General features: G+C 38.8%; 1 protein-coding gene across 1 annotated transcript in view; it reads right to left on the reverse strand.

Moving 5' to 3' along the window:
- Positions 1-127: 127 nt before the first annotated feature.
- rab5c (RAB5C, member RAS oncogene family) overlaps positions 128-18,318 on the reverse strand; it is a 28,359-nt gene continuing 10,168 nt past the window's right edge. The window contains exons 2-6 of the mRNA XM_052038701.1: positions 12,814-13,079; positions 6,825-6,976; positions 4,701-4,823; positions 4,398-4,491; positions 128-1,090 (exon numbers count right to left, since the gene is read on the reverse strand). Of these exons, the coding sequence (XP_051894661.1) occupies positions 975-1,090; positions 4,398-4,491; positions 4,701-4,823; positions 6,825-6,976; positions 12,814-12,979 (651 nt within the window). The 5' untranslated portion in view covers positions 12,980-13,079 and the 3' untranslated portion in view covers positions 128-974. The remainder of the gene's footprint in view (positions 1,091-4,397; positions 4,492-4,700; positions 4,824-6,824; positions 6,977-12,813; positions 13,080-18,318) is intronic.

Genomic DNA, 18,318 nt, shown 5'->3' on the forward strand with positions numbered 1-18,318 from the left:
GTTAATACTTCAATACACAAATGATATTGTTGGTTAATTGTCTTCACTTGTACTCCTATAAGTAATGCAGTCCCAGTGGAGTTGGGAATTAAAAAGTTAGATATTATAGAACAAATACAAACTGGAGTTACTTCATACCTCCCTCTATTTTTATTTGTCAAATTACAGATTTTTGTATTACAGATGGGTATCTCTCACACAGGCAAACTTGCTTTTTCACTGCCAACAGTCAGAGCACGACTGAACACTCTCCACAAATTTGAGCATTGTGCAAGATTGTAATTGCTGACATTAGGGACATCACATCACCTCCATGGACATTGAAATTTACAGATTATTGCAAAAAATTTGAACAGAATAGTGCATAACACTAGAAACCAAAAAGAAAACTCCATGCTTTCCGAACACAAATAGGAAGAACAAAACAGCTATATTGGAAGGTGCTGTATGGACATAATGGTTTACTGATTGAGTACAAAGAAAACTTACATTACAAATACAGAGATCCTTTTCAAAATTCATAATTGTGATTTGGTCAAAACCACGAGCATTTAACCGCTGATTCCCATGTTAAATTAAATTTGTTAATAGTTATTGGAGGGGTTGCGTACTAAGTAGTTCTTTAGGCAGATTCACAAAAAGACACCTAATCTATTTTTTTTAAATCTTCGCTCTCCAGATATTATACAAGATTGTAGAGTCTGAAAATGAAGGAATTGCCCAGGTAAAGTTGGCTCAAAATAACTGGTGCATGCATCCGCCACTGGAATTAGAAGGGAAGAGCAAAAAGGTTGATATTAAAAGTGATTTAAGACTTAAAATTTATTTCATATGGAAAAAGTGTTGGATTTCCTCCTGGATGATTGGAGTGGTGTGAAGAATCAATGCAGCGATCTGCAGCCGCCCTTGCGGTAAGTGCGAGTGGTAAATGGGATTCTGGTCGGGTTTTGTGAGGACACCTGCCAGTTACCAGTTTAATTGCTGCAGCACTGGCTCCGACTCTGCGGACTGGTCTCCTGGAGGTCCACACCTCTGGTTCGTCCCGAGGTTCCACCTGCATTCTGAGGTTCGTTTTTCGGCAGCTTTTTGGCTGTAAAGAAGGGTTTAATAAAAAGTTGTTGCAACCACTGATTTCACGTAATTTCTCAATTGTGCAAAAAAAAATAAATGTCCAAATTTCAGTAGCTAACAACGTTTGGGTTGTATTCCACTCACAATTTGGAGTTTAATGTTAAGAAACTAAATTATAGATTCATGGCTTTTTTCATTTCATCCTTGATGCAGGACACATCTTTGGATACACACGTGCTCTAGAGATGCCCTCCTATGTTGAGTGCCCTACCAACCCAGGTGCATTTATATACTGCCCACAGGTCTTCACCAGAAAGACATTCCAGTCTGAGAGAAATACTTGGAAGTCAAAAAACGCAGGTGCTAGAACTCTAAAATTAAAACAAAATGCTAGAAACACTGTGCATGTCAGGTAGGATCTGTGGAAAAAGAAACAGTTAATGTTTCAGGTCAAAGTTCTGATGAAGAGTCTGACCTAAAATGTTCACTTTTTTTTCTACAGATGCTGCCTGAACTGCTGAATTTTTGAAGATTTTCTACTTTTATTAGCAGAAATACTTGATGCTGCTGGTCACATTAAAACCATTCCCAAGAACAGTTAGGTGGTTCTTATTCACTGCAGTGTTGATTTGTTTTTTTATTGCAGAGGTATCTTCCTTTCAACCCTTTCTGCTAACCTTTAAACACAGGAAGAGTCAGAATGTTTAGTGATTGTTTGAAAAGTACAATTGGCAGGAGCTACACATGCAGTTTGGCTTACACTGCCTGTCCATGAAGGGGGCAAGGACAAGGTGGGAGAAAGACTTCACTGTTTAGTTGGATGTTATATAGGAGCTGTTGGAATAGAATAAGAAATATTCTCAAGATGAAAAACCAATGTTAGACTGTCAATTTCCATGCAGTACACAAGAGCAAAGCTCTTATTTCAGTGCCAATAAACGTGTTTAGTCTTGTACCTTGGTAATACCATGGACCTAGTAAATACTACACACTTCCAGTGTACACTTTCTACAAGATCTGTGGAACTATTTTGAAAAACACTCATTTGGGGAGAATACACTTAAGTTCTAAGAACTGGAGCACCTGCATTCAGGAATACAGTTCACAAAAGGTACACAAGTTTTCCACCCCATTTAATTTTGGGCAGGATTATAACACATGAAATTAAATTGAACATTTGGCTACAAAATCCTCATCTCGGCTCAATCCCAAAGTACGATGTAAATATTCAGTATCAGTGCTGTAAACTGCACTTGGTTTTGGTCTTTAATTCCATTTCTTTGATTTTTGCCTAACTGAATCGTTCACTGCAATTAGTCAAAACTAGTTTTTCCAGGTATTAGTGGGTGGCAGGAAGAAACTAGGCTGCAGCTGGTTATTTGAGAAGAAAAACCAGCTAGCATTGAAGCAGAGGGTGGGAATGAGTTGACCAGTTTGAACAGCAAGCAGATTAGTATGGATTGAACAAGGCTGTTGTTCAGTGATAAAAATCAAATGAAGTTTCCATTTCAGATTAAGCACTGATCAAAGCTTAATGCTCAATATCAACCAGAATATACTTTTAATGCAAAATTCCAAAAACCAAAATAGAAATATGATGCCTCTTTGAAAGGAAATGACATTCCCAAATGACAAGCAGCCTTTAAAGAATTGCATTTCATTAAGCATAAATTCTTGGTGGAAAAATAGAATGAAGGCCATTACAAGAATGCTTTAAAAAAGTCAACATTTCAGATCACAGAATGGAGCTAGTTTTGTAGAGAAACACCAGATAACAGTATTGCATGGGTCAATGCCTTAAAGCAAGAAAATACTAGAGGTACTGATGATCTGCTCCACTAGTGAACTCAATACTGAACTGTACACCTCCCTTCAGTTGAGCTAGAGTCAGGGACTGGATGTAACATGATCCCACCCACTTGAATGGGGTTACAAAGGGGTTAATTGCAGGCAAATGATGTGTTTTATTTCACTTAATATTTTAACTTGTAAAACAGGAAAGAGTAGGCCATTCATCCCTTCATGTCTGATCCCCCATTTATGTCACAGCCGATCTTTTACCCTACCACAACCTCGATGTCCTTCAAATCTCTTAATGACCAAAGTAGTATTGAGCAACTGATCCTCCAAAACCCTCAATCTGAGAGATTCACCACCCTTAGGTTTCTCGTCATCTATCCTGAATGTCCAGTCCCTTTACCCTCCCATGGAAATGCAAACACATTACCCTGAAGCCCCATAAAATTCTGTACGTTTTCATAACATCTCCCCTCATTCACTCAGCCTCCTAACCTGAAAATAATCAATTTATTCCTACTGCTCTGTTCACAAAACACTATCCACACCAACGCATAACCCCTAATTCAGTGTACTCTAATTTTGTTTAATCTCCTGCGGCATCTTATTGAAGGCTGTCTAAGTTTTAAAATTCCTTTAAGTTTTAAGTTTTAAAGTTCCTTATCTATTCCACCACTTACAACTTTAAGAATACTGAAAGGTTTATCCAATATCATTTCCTTTTCATAAATCCATGCTCACTGTTACCACTTAAGAACAGATTCCAGCATTTCCCTGCCAAGGCCTAATCACCAGTCACTGACTGCTGTGTCTTTTTGGTAGTTGTGGCACTGAGGCATGTTAGTGCAACTGTGGGACTAGCATGGTTATTCATTTAAAGGAAATGGGTGTTTACGGCCAGGCTTGTATTTATTGCCCATTCCTAATTTCCCAATATGGTGGCAGCAACAGCATGAGGTAAATTGTACTTGCTAATTTATATTTTTTCAGTCTTCCACATAGTTAAGAATTTTTCTTCAATCAACACAAGGTTGTCTGGTACAACAACAGCACACTAATGGCTTAATTATGTGTTTTCACAGGTTACATTATCTGGTTAGTTCCAGAATATCTTTTAATAGTTTAGCATAAATACACAAAGACTGTCTCAAAAAGACAATACTAGTCTTGAAGATTTAAGACTTAATCCAGCTCATCTAAAGGATCAATTCAGTATTTCTCTCAGACAGGAACAGCAATATCCTGTTAATAAATAATGCAACTTCAGATAGTTGAACATTTCCATAAGGATATAGCCGGTGATTTTACACAAATAACTGGTGTGTTAACACATTTAGTGTTAATGGTAGTAATTTACCATTTTAAATTTGTAAAGCTCAACTTTTGCTATCAGCAAGAGCACAAAGACAAACCAAAATGATTCCTCAAAGCAGATCCAAATACAAATTACAAGCAGTGGTCTAAAAGACATAACTCAAGTGACAGGAGACAAGAAACCACATTTAAGAGAATCAAGAATAGTCACATACCTATGGCCATAAATATTTCATTCACATTCATTGCTGTCTTTGCTGATGTCTCCATGAACAGCAAGCTGTTGTCTTCTGCATATGCTTGTGCTTCCTGCAAGAGAAAATAACTTGAATTCTAACCAATAAAGTCCAAATCTGGGCTTTAATCTACAGGTCTAAAATGCAAGAATAATTTCTGCAAGAACTTCATTTCATATAACAGGTTTGAACGAAATTTTTTCTCCCCATGGAGGGGAGGCATTGGGAGTGGTTGGGGGCAGTAGATGAAATACACAAATGGAATTTGATATAGCAACCTACCTGAAATTCCACTGCTCTTTTATTTGCAAGGTCAGCCTTGTTCCCAGCTAATGCAATCACTATATTTGGACTGGCTTGTCGTTGCAGTTCCTTTACCCAGTTCTTAGCCCGTGCAAATGTGTCCTTCAAAATCAAACATTATATTCATCATTTGTGTAGAACTGAAGATCCACAAGAGATTTCATCCATGTCTAGCATGTGATGCAGTATTTCAATCTGTTTTCCATTGCAGGGTTAAGTTAACTGCTACACCATTCGTTGAGATTAAAAGTACATCTGGGCAACTAAGTCTGGCTCAGCCAAAGAAAAATAGACAATTTGGAAAAAACTAGCCAGCTAAATATACAAAATACATGCACATCAATATTCCAAGTTTCAAGAAAGTTTAACTAGTGGCATGGTAGCATAGCGGTTAGCGCGATGCTATTACAGTGCCAGCGATCGGGGTTCGATTCCCGTCGCTGTCTGTAAGGAGTTTGTACGTTCTCCCGTGTCTGCGTGGGTTTCCTCCGGGTGCTCCAGTTTCCTCCCACATTCTAAAGACGTACGGGTAGGTTAATATGGGTTTAAAATGGGTGGCGCAGATTCGTTGGGCCAGAAGGGCTTGTTACCATGCTGTAAATTTAAAAAAATGAGCAATCTGATGCAGCTATGAAAGCTGCAGGTTCAGGTACTGATTGTAATTGCTAAAATATTGCCAAAGCCTTTTTAAAAAAGTAAAACGTACCAGATTTACTCATGTGAAATGATTGGGGGCTGGCAATCATCAAAACCAGATCTAAATCAACACTCGTCTATATTCTGCCAAATGCTTCAGCCACAAAGACAAAGTTCTTATCAAGCAACAAGCGTAAATCAAAAAGGATGAATCTTTGAAGTTAATGTTAAAGTACAGAATACTTCTAAGCATTCTAATGCAAATGCCTACTGTTACTCACAATATGGAGAAAATAAATGAAAACAAAATTGTTGCTGGTTTGGCAACAGCTCCAAGTTAGGTTTCCTCCTTGGAAATTCAGATACAGTACATCCACAATCAGCTTGTGACCGTCCCAGGTTTGCTTTCTTTTAATGGATAAAGTCACTGCAAATAGTTTAGCGAACTCAGATGCAAACCAAATTTTCCAAGTTATTTTTAGAAAGTATTTAATATGATTTTTAGTATGGTACTTTGTATTTGAGAATTGTCCTTTGTTGGTAAGTTGTGAAATTCATGTTCAGTCAATAAGGCATTAGCATGGCTCTTTAACCCAGCCCAAAAATTTGGAAAGATCATCTTTTCATGTTCTGCCGTGCAAATGGATAAGACTAAATGTACAAGTAGTTTGGTTTCATTCACGGTTTATTGGTAGAGCTGCCACCTCAGTTCCACCAACTCAGTTTCAATCCTGACCTCTGGTGATGTCCATGTGGAGTGTGCACATTCTCCTTGTGAATGTATGGGTTTCCTAGAGTGCTCCAGTTTCCTCTCACATACCAAAATTGTGCAGATTGGAAGGCTAATTTGTCACTGTAGATTACCCTAGTTTGCGGGGGGGGAAAGGGGGGAGGTAAGAATCTATGGGGTAATTGATGGATACGTAGGGAAAATAAATTGCGTTAGGGCAAGATTAGTGTAAAAATGGTGTTTGATATTCTGTGCAGACTCAGTGGGCCAAAGTGCCTAAAAACATGCTGTATTTATAACACATTAAATATTTTTTTTTGAAGTCAATTAAGCAGGCAAAAATCAGAGTAATGTATGCCACATCTGAATTTGAGATTCGGCCACCAGCACCGATTTAAGTTCTTTCTTTCATTAATTATTGTACAAAGGGATAATGCACAACTCTGGGTGGGAGCGACAACATAAGGCACAGTAAAAGGCAATACAAAGTACAGGCTGGATGGACATGAACCTCTGCTTTTTGTATTTTGAAGACCTTTATGCACAACAGATAAAGAAACTCAAGTCCAATGCTTTTAGCCATGTTAAAAGGGAGAGAGCACCATCACTGAAGGTACTTGTTGGCTCGAGCCAATCTGGGGAGGCTCAGTGCTTGCTTTGCTGCAGTGGAAGGCTGCTGTTTAAAGTCAAACAGGAAGAGGTGGGATGTTAAAGCAAAACAAAAAGGGATGACTTACTGTGTTGGTTATATCATAGACCACAATGGCAGCCTGAGCCCCTCTGTAGTACATTGGTGCCAAGCTGTGATATCTCTCTTGCCCAGCAGTATCCCAGATCTCAAATTTAACAGTTGTGTCATCCAAACAGACTGTCTGTGTTAGAAAGGCAGCTGAAAGTAAAATTTGAAAAATACTTATTTCAGGCAATTGAGAAAGGAATATTCAAATTTCCTATGCTACTTGTCCAATCTCAAACAATACATTTTTATAGAGTACAAAACACGACAAGATTTCTGCAGCAATGAGCCCTCAAAAATCAAGTTTCATTAAAATTATCAAGTTAGAGTCATAGTTTTATTCCTGGACAATACAAAGTTGGATAGTTTCAGCCTCAGAGTTGGGATGTTAATTGAAATGGAGCAACCATTGAATGCAAAAAACTAAATGAACAGATGCCTGTAGTCTCACCTAAATGCACAGGAGATCCTACTTGCAAACGATCAAGTCCAATTCAAATTACTCAAAAAATTATTTTTTAAAAAATGTTTCAGAATCTGATTATTTTTCTCTGAAAATCATTAAATACCCATGCTAAATTGCAGATATATACATTTTTCTCCCAAGTTGAATTTTAAAATTAATCACTGCAGTAAACACGTCGACAAATTTCCATACTCCAAAGACTTAAAAGGCTGCAAAAAAGTTGCAGAACATTACATCAAAAGAATTTCATAATTAAAAACCATGAAAATATAACCAGTTGCAATTCTATCTTAAAGTAACTGAATTAGGTCAATTTTCCCAAGCACCCATTTCACTTCATGTTCAATGTTACCATAAATGATTCTTTTTATATATAAAAATCGCTGCATACAAAGATCTATACCACATTGTGCCTTGTGTGCATCACCAGTACCTGCTGTTTTGAAGTTCAATAAACACCCAATATGAGAAGAACACCCAATATAAAAATGGGATTTCAACTGATCAGTTTGCATTATGACCTGTGGAAAATGCATAAATGCCGAAGTTCATGAACCATGTTTAGTCTTTTAGCCAACACTGAAAATAAAAAGGAGAAAAGGAACAGAATCTTGGCAGTCTTAAGAAAACTTGAAACTACATAGATAATTTAGTCAGACAAAAGTAAACCATCTGGGAACACAAATGCATGGGACTTGAAAAGTGGTTGTGTGACCTTGCTTAACTGTTAGACAGTCATAGGTCCCACTTTACATGGAATAGTCTAGGCCACAGGACTGGATGATCCAACAGTCAGACATCATGGTAATGGTTCATAGGTTAAATTACTGGACTTGTAATCCAGAGACCTGGACCAACAATACAGAGGTCATGGTTCAAATTTCAATATGGAAACTATAGAATTAAGTTTCTAATCATTAACTTTTTTAAAAAAAATTAGTCTTTGTAATTACAGCCACAAAACCACCGGATTGTTATAAAAACCCACCTGGTTCAATAATGATCGTATGGGAGTGAATCCGCAATGTTACAAGTGACTTCAGATCCATAGTGGCTGACCCATTAATGTCCTCTAAAATGGCCTAGTAAATCACTCAGAGGTGCCTCAGTCCAGTGCTGGTTAAGGATTGGCAATAAATGCCAGCCTTATCAACAAAACCATATTCCAACTTTGAAAAAGCATGAGCTTTGTTTCTCCCCACCACAGATATTAAAGAACAGACCCAGTCCATCCACTCAGAAGGATACCAATGCTCCTACAGCACTTGTTCCCACTGTATCTTCGCTAGTGCTCATTGCTCAGCCATTAAAATTGTGGTTATTCAGCACTTACTTTGTTACAGTGTTTGCCAAATCTCCCTACATTGCAAAACACAGAAGTTGGTATTGGAAGTACATTAAAAAATGATGCATTTGTACCATGCCCTTAACTTGTACAAATATTTTTTCACTGAATGCACCTCAACTCTGATTTAGCAGTCTACGTGCATCAAAACAGTTTCAAGCTCCTTCTGATTTGCCATTTTATGCAGTTTGCAAATTCACATGGTATACTTTTTTTTATTCAATTCTGCTTTTTTATAAAACTAATGAAACTGTTGAATTAAGGTTAAAAACAGTATAGGAATTAAATTCTCCAATTATCTAACTATGATTCAGCTGAATAGTTTAGATTGTTAAACCAGTAATCTTGCTAGCTCTGCATTAACTTTCAGTTTCATTCACACATTTCCACTTACTACTAAAAAAGCTTGTTATTAGTGCATATTAAATGGGAGCTTGGAATGATAACTCAAAGAGTACGTACGAGAGCTAGACATTCAAGCTCTCTAGCTGCTTCACATTGAATCCTACAACCTGGTACCATCAATATTCTATGTGCAACATTCCCTTAAAATCAAAATTTAGCTCTGGCCTCTGTTCATACTGAGAAATTAGACTGTGGTCTTAGAAACACAAAACAGACCAGTACAGCACCTGACAGGCCATTCAGCCCATTGTGCCGATCTTGATGCTATTTTATACTAAATGTCCTCCTCTTGTGCATCAGCCACATCTCTTCATTCCCTTCATATTCATGTGTCTATCTACAAGCTTCTTAAAATCCAAATTGCCTGCTTCCACTACTACCCTGGTAACCTGTTCAAGGCACCTATCACTCAGCATAGAAAAACATGCCCCTCACGTTGCCCTTAAACTCACCCCCCCCCCCCCCCCCCCCCCCCGAAGCATGTCTTCTGGTGTTTGACATTTCTACCCTGGGGAAAAGATTCTGTCTACCCCATCCATGCCTCTCAATTTTAAAAACCTCTATCATGTTTTCCTTCAGCCTCCAATGCTCTAGGGAGAACAACCCAAGTTCATTCAACCTTTCCTTATAGCTCATACCCTCTAATCCAGGTAGCATCCTAGTAAACCTCTGCATTCAATACTCCAAGTGTGGTCTGACTAATGTTTTATATAGCTGCAGCACAACTTCCTTACTCTTATACTCAGCATCCATACCAATAAAGGCAAACATGCCATATGCCTTCTTTAGCACCTTATTCACTTTCGTTGCCATTTTCAGTGAACTATGGACCCCGAGATCCCTCTGTACTTCAGTGCTATTACGGGGCCTACCATGAACTATATACTTTCATTTGACCTCAAAGTGCAAAACCTCACACTTACCTAGAAATAAAAAGGTTTTGATATAACAGAACTTAATGGTTATATGGTATAACACAACAGCTTGTACAATGGTCTTGAACAATGTTATGAGACATTTGCTGTTTGGAAAATTTGAACTGCAAAATCATTTCTAAAACTTATTTTCCCTGAAGCCAATTAATAAATCAGTTTTGATATGGCCAATCCTGACTTTGTTCACAATTAGATATTAATTATTCAGTTTTTGTTTTAGGTTCAATCAGGTTTTTCATCCACCTAGTTAATGAAATAGTCTGGCAAAAAAAAGACAGGCATTTGCGAGTCAAAACAGGTGAATGCATCAACATTTGATTTCCAAATGTACCTTCATACATTTTTTTCACCACAGGGACAAAGGCTGTGCTGGTGTACTAAAGATGATGAATTTCATGGTCAATATGCACTTTCATAGAGAGATCATTTGAGATACAGATAGCAATTCAAATTTCCCAGCAATTCCAGGGTCACATGGTAGCATTGTACAGCAGGAGCAGGTTGGAATGGAAGCTTTTTTGTTGCAGGTATTTTAAGTATAGGCCCAGCTTCTTGTATTTCAGTAAGTAATTCAACAGTGACCTGAAGCTCAGCCTCCAAACATGCATTTGCAAGCAATTTATGTGTAGTGCATCTTGATGACTGAAACTGGGGTGGCTTTAATTCTGCAGTAGAGGCACAGGTTGAATGGTTTCCTATTTAGAGATCAACTCAAATCCACCAGAAATCTTGGCGGTGAGAAAGGTTGAGCATGCTGTTAGGTCAGTACTGCAGCTTTGCTCGTCACCCTATTGTAAACACAACTTGTGCTGATAGCCCAACTGCCAAGGAATGCTACCTTTTACCACCCCTGTTCAAATTCACTTAAGACAAAAGGAAACTTGCATGGAACTGCAAAATTTAGGATCCCACTCTCGTGACAAATACAGAACTTGTGACTTGGCACCTGCCAGACCTGGATTCATGTGTAAATCACACATACCTCCATTTCACAACATGGGAGCAATAAACACCAGATGCTCATTCAACAGTTCTCGCCCATGCTGCTTTTCATGTTTCGAAGCCATTTCTAATTGCTCCCGAGGGGTAAACTGATCAAAAGGTACATTTACACAAGTTTATGATCGAAATACCAAATCAAATACCAAACTGACAGTGCAAATTCAGGATTTGGGGCTAGACAACTTGGAGTCAGAATCAGATCTGTAGCAGATCTCATCTCTTTGCTTTGACACAGAATGGTGCGGCATCATAATTAAACATAGAACATTACAGCACAGTACAGGCCCTTTGGCCCACGATGTTGTGCCGACATTTTATCCTACTCTAAGATCTATCCAACTCTTCCCTCCCACATAGCCCTCCATTTTTCTATCTTTCATGCATCTATCTAGGAGTCTCTTGCATGTCCCTAATGTATCTGCCTTCACAACCTCTGCCAGCAGTGCACTCTACACACCCACCGTGTAAACAAAACAAAAAATTCTGACATCCCCCCATACCTTCCTCCAATCACCTTAAAATTATGCCCCCTCATGTCAGCCATTGTTGCCCTGGGAAAAAAAAAGTCTCCGATTGTCCACTCGATCTGTGCCTCTTATCATCTTGTACACCTCTATTAAGTCACCTCTCATCCTCCTTTGCTCCAAAGAGAAAAGCCCCAGCTCACTCAACCTATCCTCATAAGACATGCTCTCCAATCCAGGCAGCAGCCTGGTAAATCTCCTCTGCACCCTCTCTAAAGCTTCCACATCCTTCCTATAAGGATGCAACCAAAACTGAACATAATACTCCAAGTGTGGCCTAACCAGAGATTTATAGAGCTACAGCATTACCTTACAGCTCTTGACCTCAATACCCTAATGAAGGCCAACACACCATGCCTTCTTAACAAACCTATCAACCTGCATGGCAACCTTGAGGGATCTCTGGACATGGACCCCAAGATCCCTCTGTTCCTCCACACTGCTGAAAGTCCTGCCATTACCCTTGTATTCTGCCTTCAAATTTGATCTTCCAAAGTGCATCACTTCACTTTTTCAGGTTGAACTCCATCAGCCAACTCTCAGACCAGCTCTGCATCCTATCAATGTCCTGTTGTAACCTACAGCAACGTTCTACACTATCCACAACACCACCAACCATGCCATCTGCAAACATACTAACCCATGTCGAGTATGGCCTCTCTAGTCAGCCTGTCCACATACTATGTCAGGAATCCTTCCTGGACACTCCTAACAAACTATGCCCTACCTATCCCCTTTACACCAAGGAAGTGTCAATCTTAGGGAAGTTGAAATCACCTATGACAACAACCATGTTAAATTTGTACCTTCCCAAAATCTGCCTCCTGATCTGCTCCTCAGTGTCTCTGCTGCTATTGGGGGGGGTGGGTGAAGAGAGAGGAAGAGGAGGGGGTGGAGGTGTGGTCTGTAGAATACTCTCAATAGAGTGATTGCTCACTTGCTGTTTCTAACTTCCACCCACACTGACTCAGTAGATGATCCCTCCAGGACAAGAGGAAGAATTGGTTTAGCAGATGTGATAAGCTTTGCAGAATACAAACTACTCAACTAATTTCAGCACTGAGAGTAGAGATCTTTGTACCTTGCTCAACATAGATGCAAATGCTTAATTTTGGGAGACAGCACTATATGCAAACAGTGAATTGTCTTAGGAGAGGCTGAAATTCCAGCAAGTTCAAACCAAGGGAAATATGGCTGTGCATGGAATCCTCACTGCAACCATCAGCTTGTCAGCGTCAAGAAGCCAGGGCCAACTATTCAATTATTGACTGATATTAAAAACAGATTCAACATTACTGTCAATTTTTACTTACCTCCAATTGTGCTTTCTTGGTATTCATGAAACTGTCCTTTCACAAAACGCAAAACGAGGCTGGATTTCCCCACTGCCGACTCACCAAGCAGAACCAATTTAAACTGACAGATTTTGTTTCCAGCGGCTGGTCCATTGGATCGAGCCGTGCCACCCCGACCCGCCATGGCCTAAAGTGCAGAGGCTTGCAGGAATGTTCCAAGTTTCAACAGCAGAAGTGATGCGTCGAGGCAGGGACTCCAGAGGCAGCTATCAGCAAGTTCGGAACTGCAAAACATATCAAATTAATCTTGCATGATAGATGAACTATTTGTTGTAGAGCCACCATCTCCAAAGGCAGCTGAATGCACAGAAAAATAAAGTTTAAGAACAAGTCATACATAAAAACTTCACTGCTTGAGATATGCCAAACCATTTTCAAAGTAATTTGATGAGAGATAGTGAAATGTTATCATGTACAATATAGATCTTGCATTTAAGAATTGGAGATGCTTTGTTGAGGCAAATCTAGTGTTGTTCACTATTACGTTACTCCCTGGCCATATTTTCCAATTGATTTGAAACATTATGCCAGATGCTCGGCACACACCCTGATCTTGCCTACCAGGCATATTTCTCACAAAGACAGCCTTTCAGCCCATCAAGTTTATGCCGATTTCAGAGCCATCCCATTTCCCCATTTATTTTCTTGTGACCTATTCTCTACATGCCCATTAACTCCCCCATGATTCTCCAACTACCCATCCTCATTCGGGTGAATTTATAGTAACTAATTGACCAGGCCACCTTTGAGATGTGGGAGGAAACCAGGGGAAATTCAAGTGATCCGGGAAGAGCTTGCAAAATACCCCATCACCACTTGCCAGGTGATGCCACCCACAACCCCACCCATGTGGTGATTCTGGGCCCAAGTATGCATTCACTGTACACTGAAGAAAAATTGGGTTGTCGATGAAAGCACATGCAATGGTTAGAGAAGGAAGATTCTTTATGATGCAGGAAAAATACTGCAAGAGAAAGTACTTTTCAAAGGGAGGTCTAAAGCAGAACAGCTCAAGGATCTGAAGAAAGGGGTCAAATGGGAAAGTGGTCAGCTTCAAGGTGGAGATAAACAAATGGTGCTTTGCAACAGAAGAGGTGGAAGATAACAATTACAGATCTTAGAGGTCTCCACAATGAACTTAATAAAGAAAGTTTCCATAATCAAGTCTCCTAGAAGACCACAGGGATAAAGAGACATTACAATCTAGATGTTTAAAATCATACAGATGTAGGATGTCAGATGATTTGCATCAAAGGATGCATAAAGTTAGTCTATAATCATCACTATCAAATTGAACAGGGTCAATGATGCCAAAAGAACAGGAGTATACCAGGTTAGAAGTTAGGGGTTTAATCTACTGCAATTAAACAGCACAATGAGCAACTTCACTCACTAAATAGCAAAACCTTGTTGGAATGGATTATGAAAGAACTTTGAAGGTTTGACCAGGGAAAAGGAAGCACATGTCAGGTATAGGAAATTGATATTGAGTGAGTCACAAGGTTCATAGGGGATATAGAAGCTTATGAAAGGAGGGCAAAAGATGGAAGCCAGAGATTTGAGGGATGGGCACACTGATATTCTGAAGCACATAGGCATGAGGAAGGAGGAAGGGCTAGAAATATTGGAGCATATTAGGGTGAATAAATCCCCTAGGCCTGACAGGATCTAATTTTGATCCAGGATGTTATTTTTGCATCTTTGTAGCCTGTTCAATTTGATCATGATTATAAGAGTTAGGATGTCATATTGCAGTTGTACAAAACATTTGGTTAGACCACACCTAGTACTGTATATAATTCTGGTTGATACACTACAGCAAGGATGTGGTAGAAATAGAGGGTGTAAAGAAGTGACTCACCAGGATGTTGCCTGGAATGGAGAGTTATAGTTATATGGAGAGATTGGATTGGCTGGGTTTATTCTCACTGGAACAAAGGAGACCTTAGAGGTTTATGAAATTATGAGGGGTATAGATATAATGTGAAACTCACCTGGGTAGGTGAGTTTAGAACTACAGGGCACAGGCTTAAGGTGAGACAAGACATTTGAAGGAGCTGAGGGGCAAGGTCCCCCCGATCCTAACCCAATTAATACAAGCACTGATTTATAAAAAGCACAAGTAACTAACACGATTTTGTGTTGGGTGGAGGTAAGCTTTACCCTCACAAAGCCCCATCCAATTCACATTAAGACTATAAACATTTCCAGACCAAACACACAACCATGTATTCAAATCTCCAATTTCTTGCTTTGCAGTGATCCAAGACAATCTCCAAGTTGCAGTGCTTATTTTACCCCCTAATGTAGGGCACTTGAATGTTACCTGCTCACTTGTTGCAAGCTGTTGTCACGTACAAATGACCTGTTTGTTGTTTGTACAAACAGTTGCACAATCCACTTGTGGACAGTTCCTGATCTATTCTGAAAGTCTCTTTTTAGTGGCCATATTGAAGTGGAGATCCCATAGTGTACCAGAATATGAAATTATTCCTAAAATTCTTGAAGTTGGATTTGGAGGGAAGAATTTTAATGATCTTAAACCCAACCTGAAGTGTGTCAGCATTTTCTGTTGGTCATGTGTTATGACAGGAAGATGCAATGCCATAAAAAGTCTGACAGAACTCATGGTGCAGAGTTGCATTTTACCTTGCACTCGTTACTCCATTCAGTCCAAACAAAGAGATAGAGGTGTACCACTAAGTTCTGTACCAGCTAAAATGTTCTGATACTGAATAGTTTCATGGTTTTCTTTGACGTCTGCTCAATTTGGCAAAAAAATTCTGGAGTATAAAAAAAAGAATCAGCAAGATTCTGGAAATAAAACATTCCAATATACTGAAACAGTGCAGTTTTCCAATCCCATAGATCCTGCAGTTAAATGCCCTGTACAAAGCTGCTAAGGGTTTGGAGCCATTACTGTTATTGATCTGACTCAGTGAAATAGAACTGTGCCAAGATACACAAACAGCACAAATGATTAGACTAGCTCCAGTCCAATGAAGTTCATACTGGCAAGTTTGAGGTTGGAAGCAGAGTTTTAGAAGATATTATCAAAGACATCATATTTTGGAAACACTTCATACTGAGAAGAGCACTAAAAATTTTATACAGCAACTTTTAAATTCTGAAGACTTCAAAAGTGATTGGTTGAAATATTCTATACAGTCGTTGATCATGGCAAACACAGAAGCTAATTTACACACAACCAGATCCCACAAGTCAAATGATCAATCTGTGTTCATGCCAGGAATGAATGTAGGCCATTTAAAGATGTGCCATCACTATCTTTAAATGTATCTGCTCCAAAGAATGCAAGAGAACACATCACCTAAAACTCAGCATTTGAATGCTGAGCTTTAGGTGATGCTAAACTCAATTGGCTTGACAATGTAGAAGTACGTGAACTCGTATTGTTCGAACCCATGGTCTTTGGGTTTAAGCTAAGAGTGTCTAGTTTTAAACAAAGCTGGCATTTGGACCAAACAGTAGTGATTTCAAAAGGAAGACTTCACACAAAATTCTGGTTATGCATCACCCATTACTGATTTAGTTTATGTAATGCACACATACAAATACTTGGCATGTACAATGTTACAAATAGCTAGATGTGTCTGGGGATATACTACATTAAAGACACTATACAAAACTGAAAGTTGTTCTTAAGCCATAAATTTAATTTTCCTTATTAACAATTGCCAATTGATGCTCATTTAAATGGTAACCTGCTGACACTAATTACAAGATAAACAAAATATCCTGAATTGGAGCAAGAGGAAAATTAGACGTAGATTTTATAACAGGGATAAAGATGGAGATGCAGAAAGACAAAAGGAATTATGAAAAGAATTTTAAATTTCAAATGCCAGTTGAAGGCTCTGTTGCCAACGGCAATCAGGAGACCCAAGATTACAGAAGAGAACAAGGCTGATAAAAACTTCTCAAAGCCACTTTTAGAGATGGGAGACAAGTGTGCCCAACTACAATTACTTCAGAAGAAAATACCATCAGGTTGGAGATGTGTTGATTAACTAGGATGCTACTTTAATTCCCTCACAGCCAAGTCTTACTGTAAAAAGTTGCCTTTACAGCATCAGCACTCACAGCTGCATCACATGTTGTTTGTTGTTTGGGGGGGGGGGGGGGGGGGGGGGGAGAAGAGAAGAGAAATCAAAAACTTAATTGTGATTAACATTTTCTCTATTGGCTTGACATTTTCAAGTGGTTCTGACAAGACTAATTATCTCTATGTGGAACCAATGAAGAGCACCTCTTCTGCCTCAGCATTAAAAGCAGTTCAGGACTTCCCTTCAAATATGCAAATATTTACACAAGCCTGTCAGATCCAAGATGATTTTTTGAACATGGTTTTAATAGCTCATTGAAACTAAACACATTCAGAAAGCAAAATTGGTAAAGGAAGCAATCACTGGACATCTCTTTTGGGCACTTTTTGTAACCACAACCCCCAATATATGTAGGTGTATTCATTTCTGACTTCACACTTAAAGATACAAAATATTCTCCAACACTGGTTGCTCTTGACATGCACATTACGTTGTAGTTGGAAAGTTTTAACTTTTTGGGCAGGAAACTTGTGTTCTTGACGTACTTGGCCTAAAGAGGCAGCTGAAGAATATAAGTAGACTGAAGCTGTTGGAATCTGGTACCACAGCACTGATGCAAACTTTGCCCAAAACCATTGCAATGATTGTTAATGGTTTGTGTAAAGCTACAAATAAGGTGGAAAAGAATTTCCAAGTATTAAACTACCCTTCAAAAATGATTCTTGCTTTGTAATTTGAATCTTTAATTCCATACTGTCAGCAATCACAATATGCTATCAACACTTTAAAAAAAAATCAGAAATACTGGTATTACAGAATGTTTCAAAATTTAAAAGCTTCCCATTTCACATTTCCTGAACAACCCAAATAGAAATTTGGGCAGCCAGTGTTCTATGAAATAATCAGAGGGAAGTTGTCAACATGAACCAGCTCTCTAACTTTGTTAAGATTCTGTTTTAATCACTTCCTGGTAATAGTTTTTGAACCTTGGCCTGTGACAAATTCCTATCATTCTATGGGTTGTGGCATATTTCATTGTCAATCACCAGAGGATCAAAGCAGACAATGGTTTAAGCTGATGTCATTCATTGCTACATGAGCCACTGAGATCACAGTACATTAAATACTCATTGTAAAACGCATATTGTCACCACCAATCAGCTCCTGTTAAAAACTCTGCTTTTTAAAAGCATCTTCAACATTCTCAGGAAAGAGATGCTTAGAACCGTCAACCAGATAGTTTGGAAAAAATTCTCAAATGATATAGCCATGATTTATTCCAGAAGTACTTGTTGAAAATCTATAGTCCATTGCTTTTGAGAGCAAAAGGGTACAGCATTAATTTTAATCAGTTAATGAACAAAACATCCAACTCAGACAACCAGAACATCAGACT

Source organism: Pristis pectinata, chromosome 25 (genome assembly GCF_009764475.1).
Source record: "Pristis pectinata isolate sPriPec2 chromosome 25, sPriPec2.1.pri, whole genome shotgun sequence".
NCBI classification, from domain to species: domain Eukaryota; kingdom Metazoa; phylum Chordata; class Chondrichthyes; order Rhinopristiformes; family Pristidae; genus Pristis; species Pristis pectinata.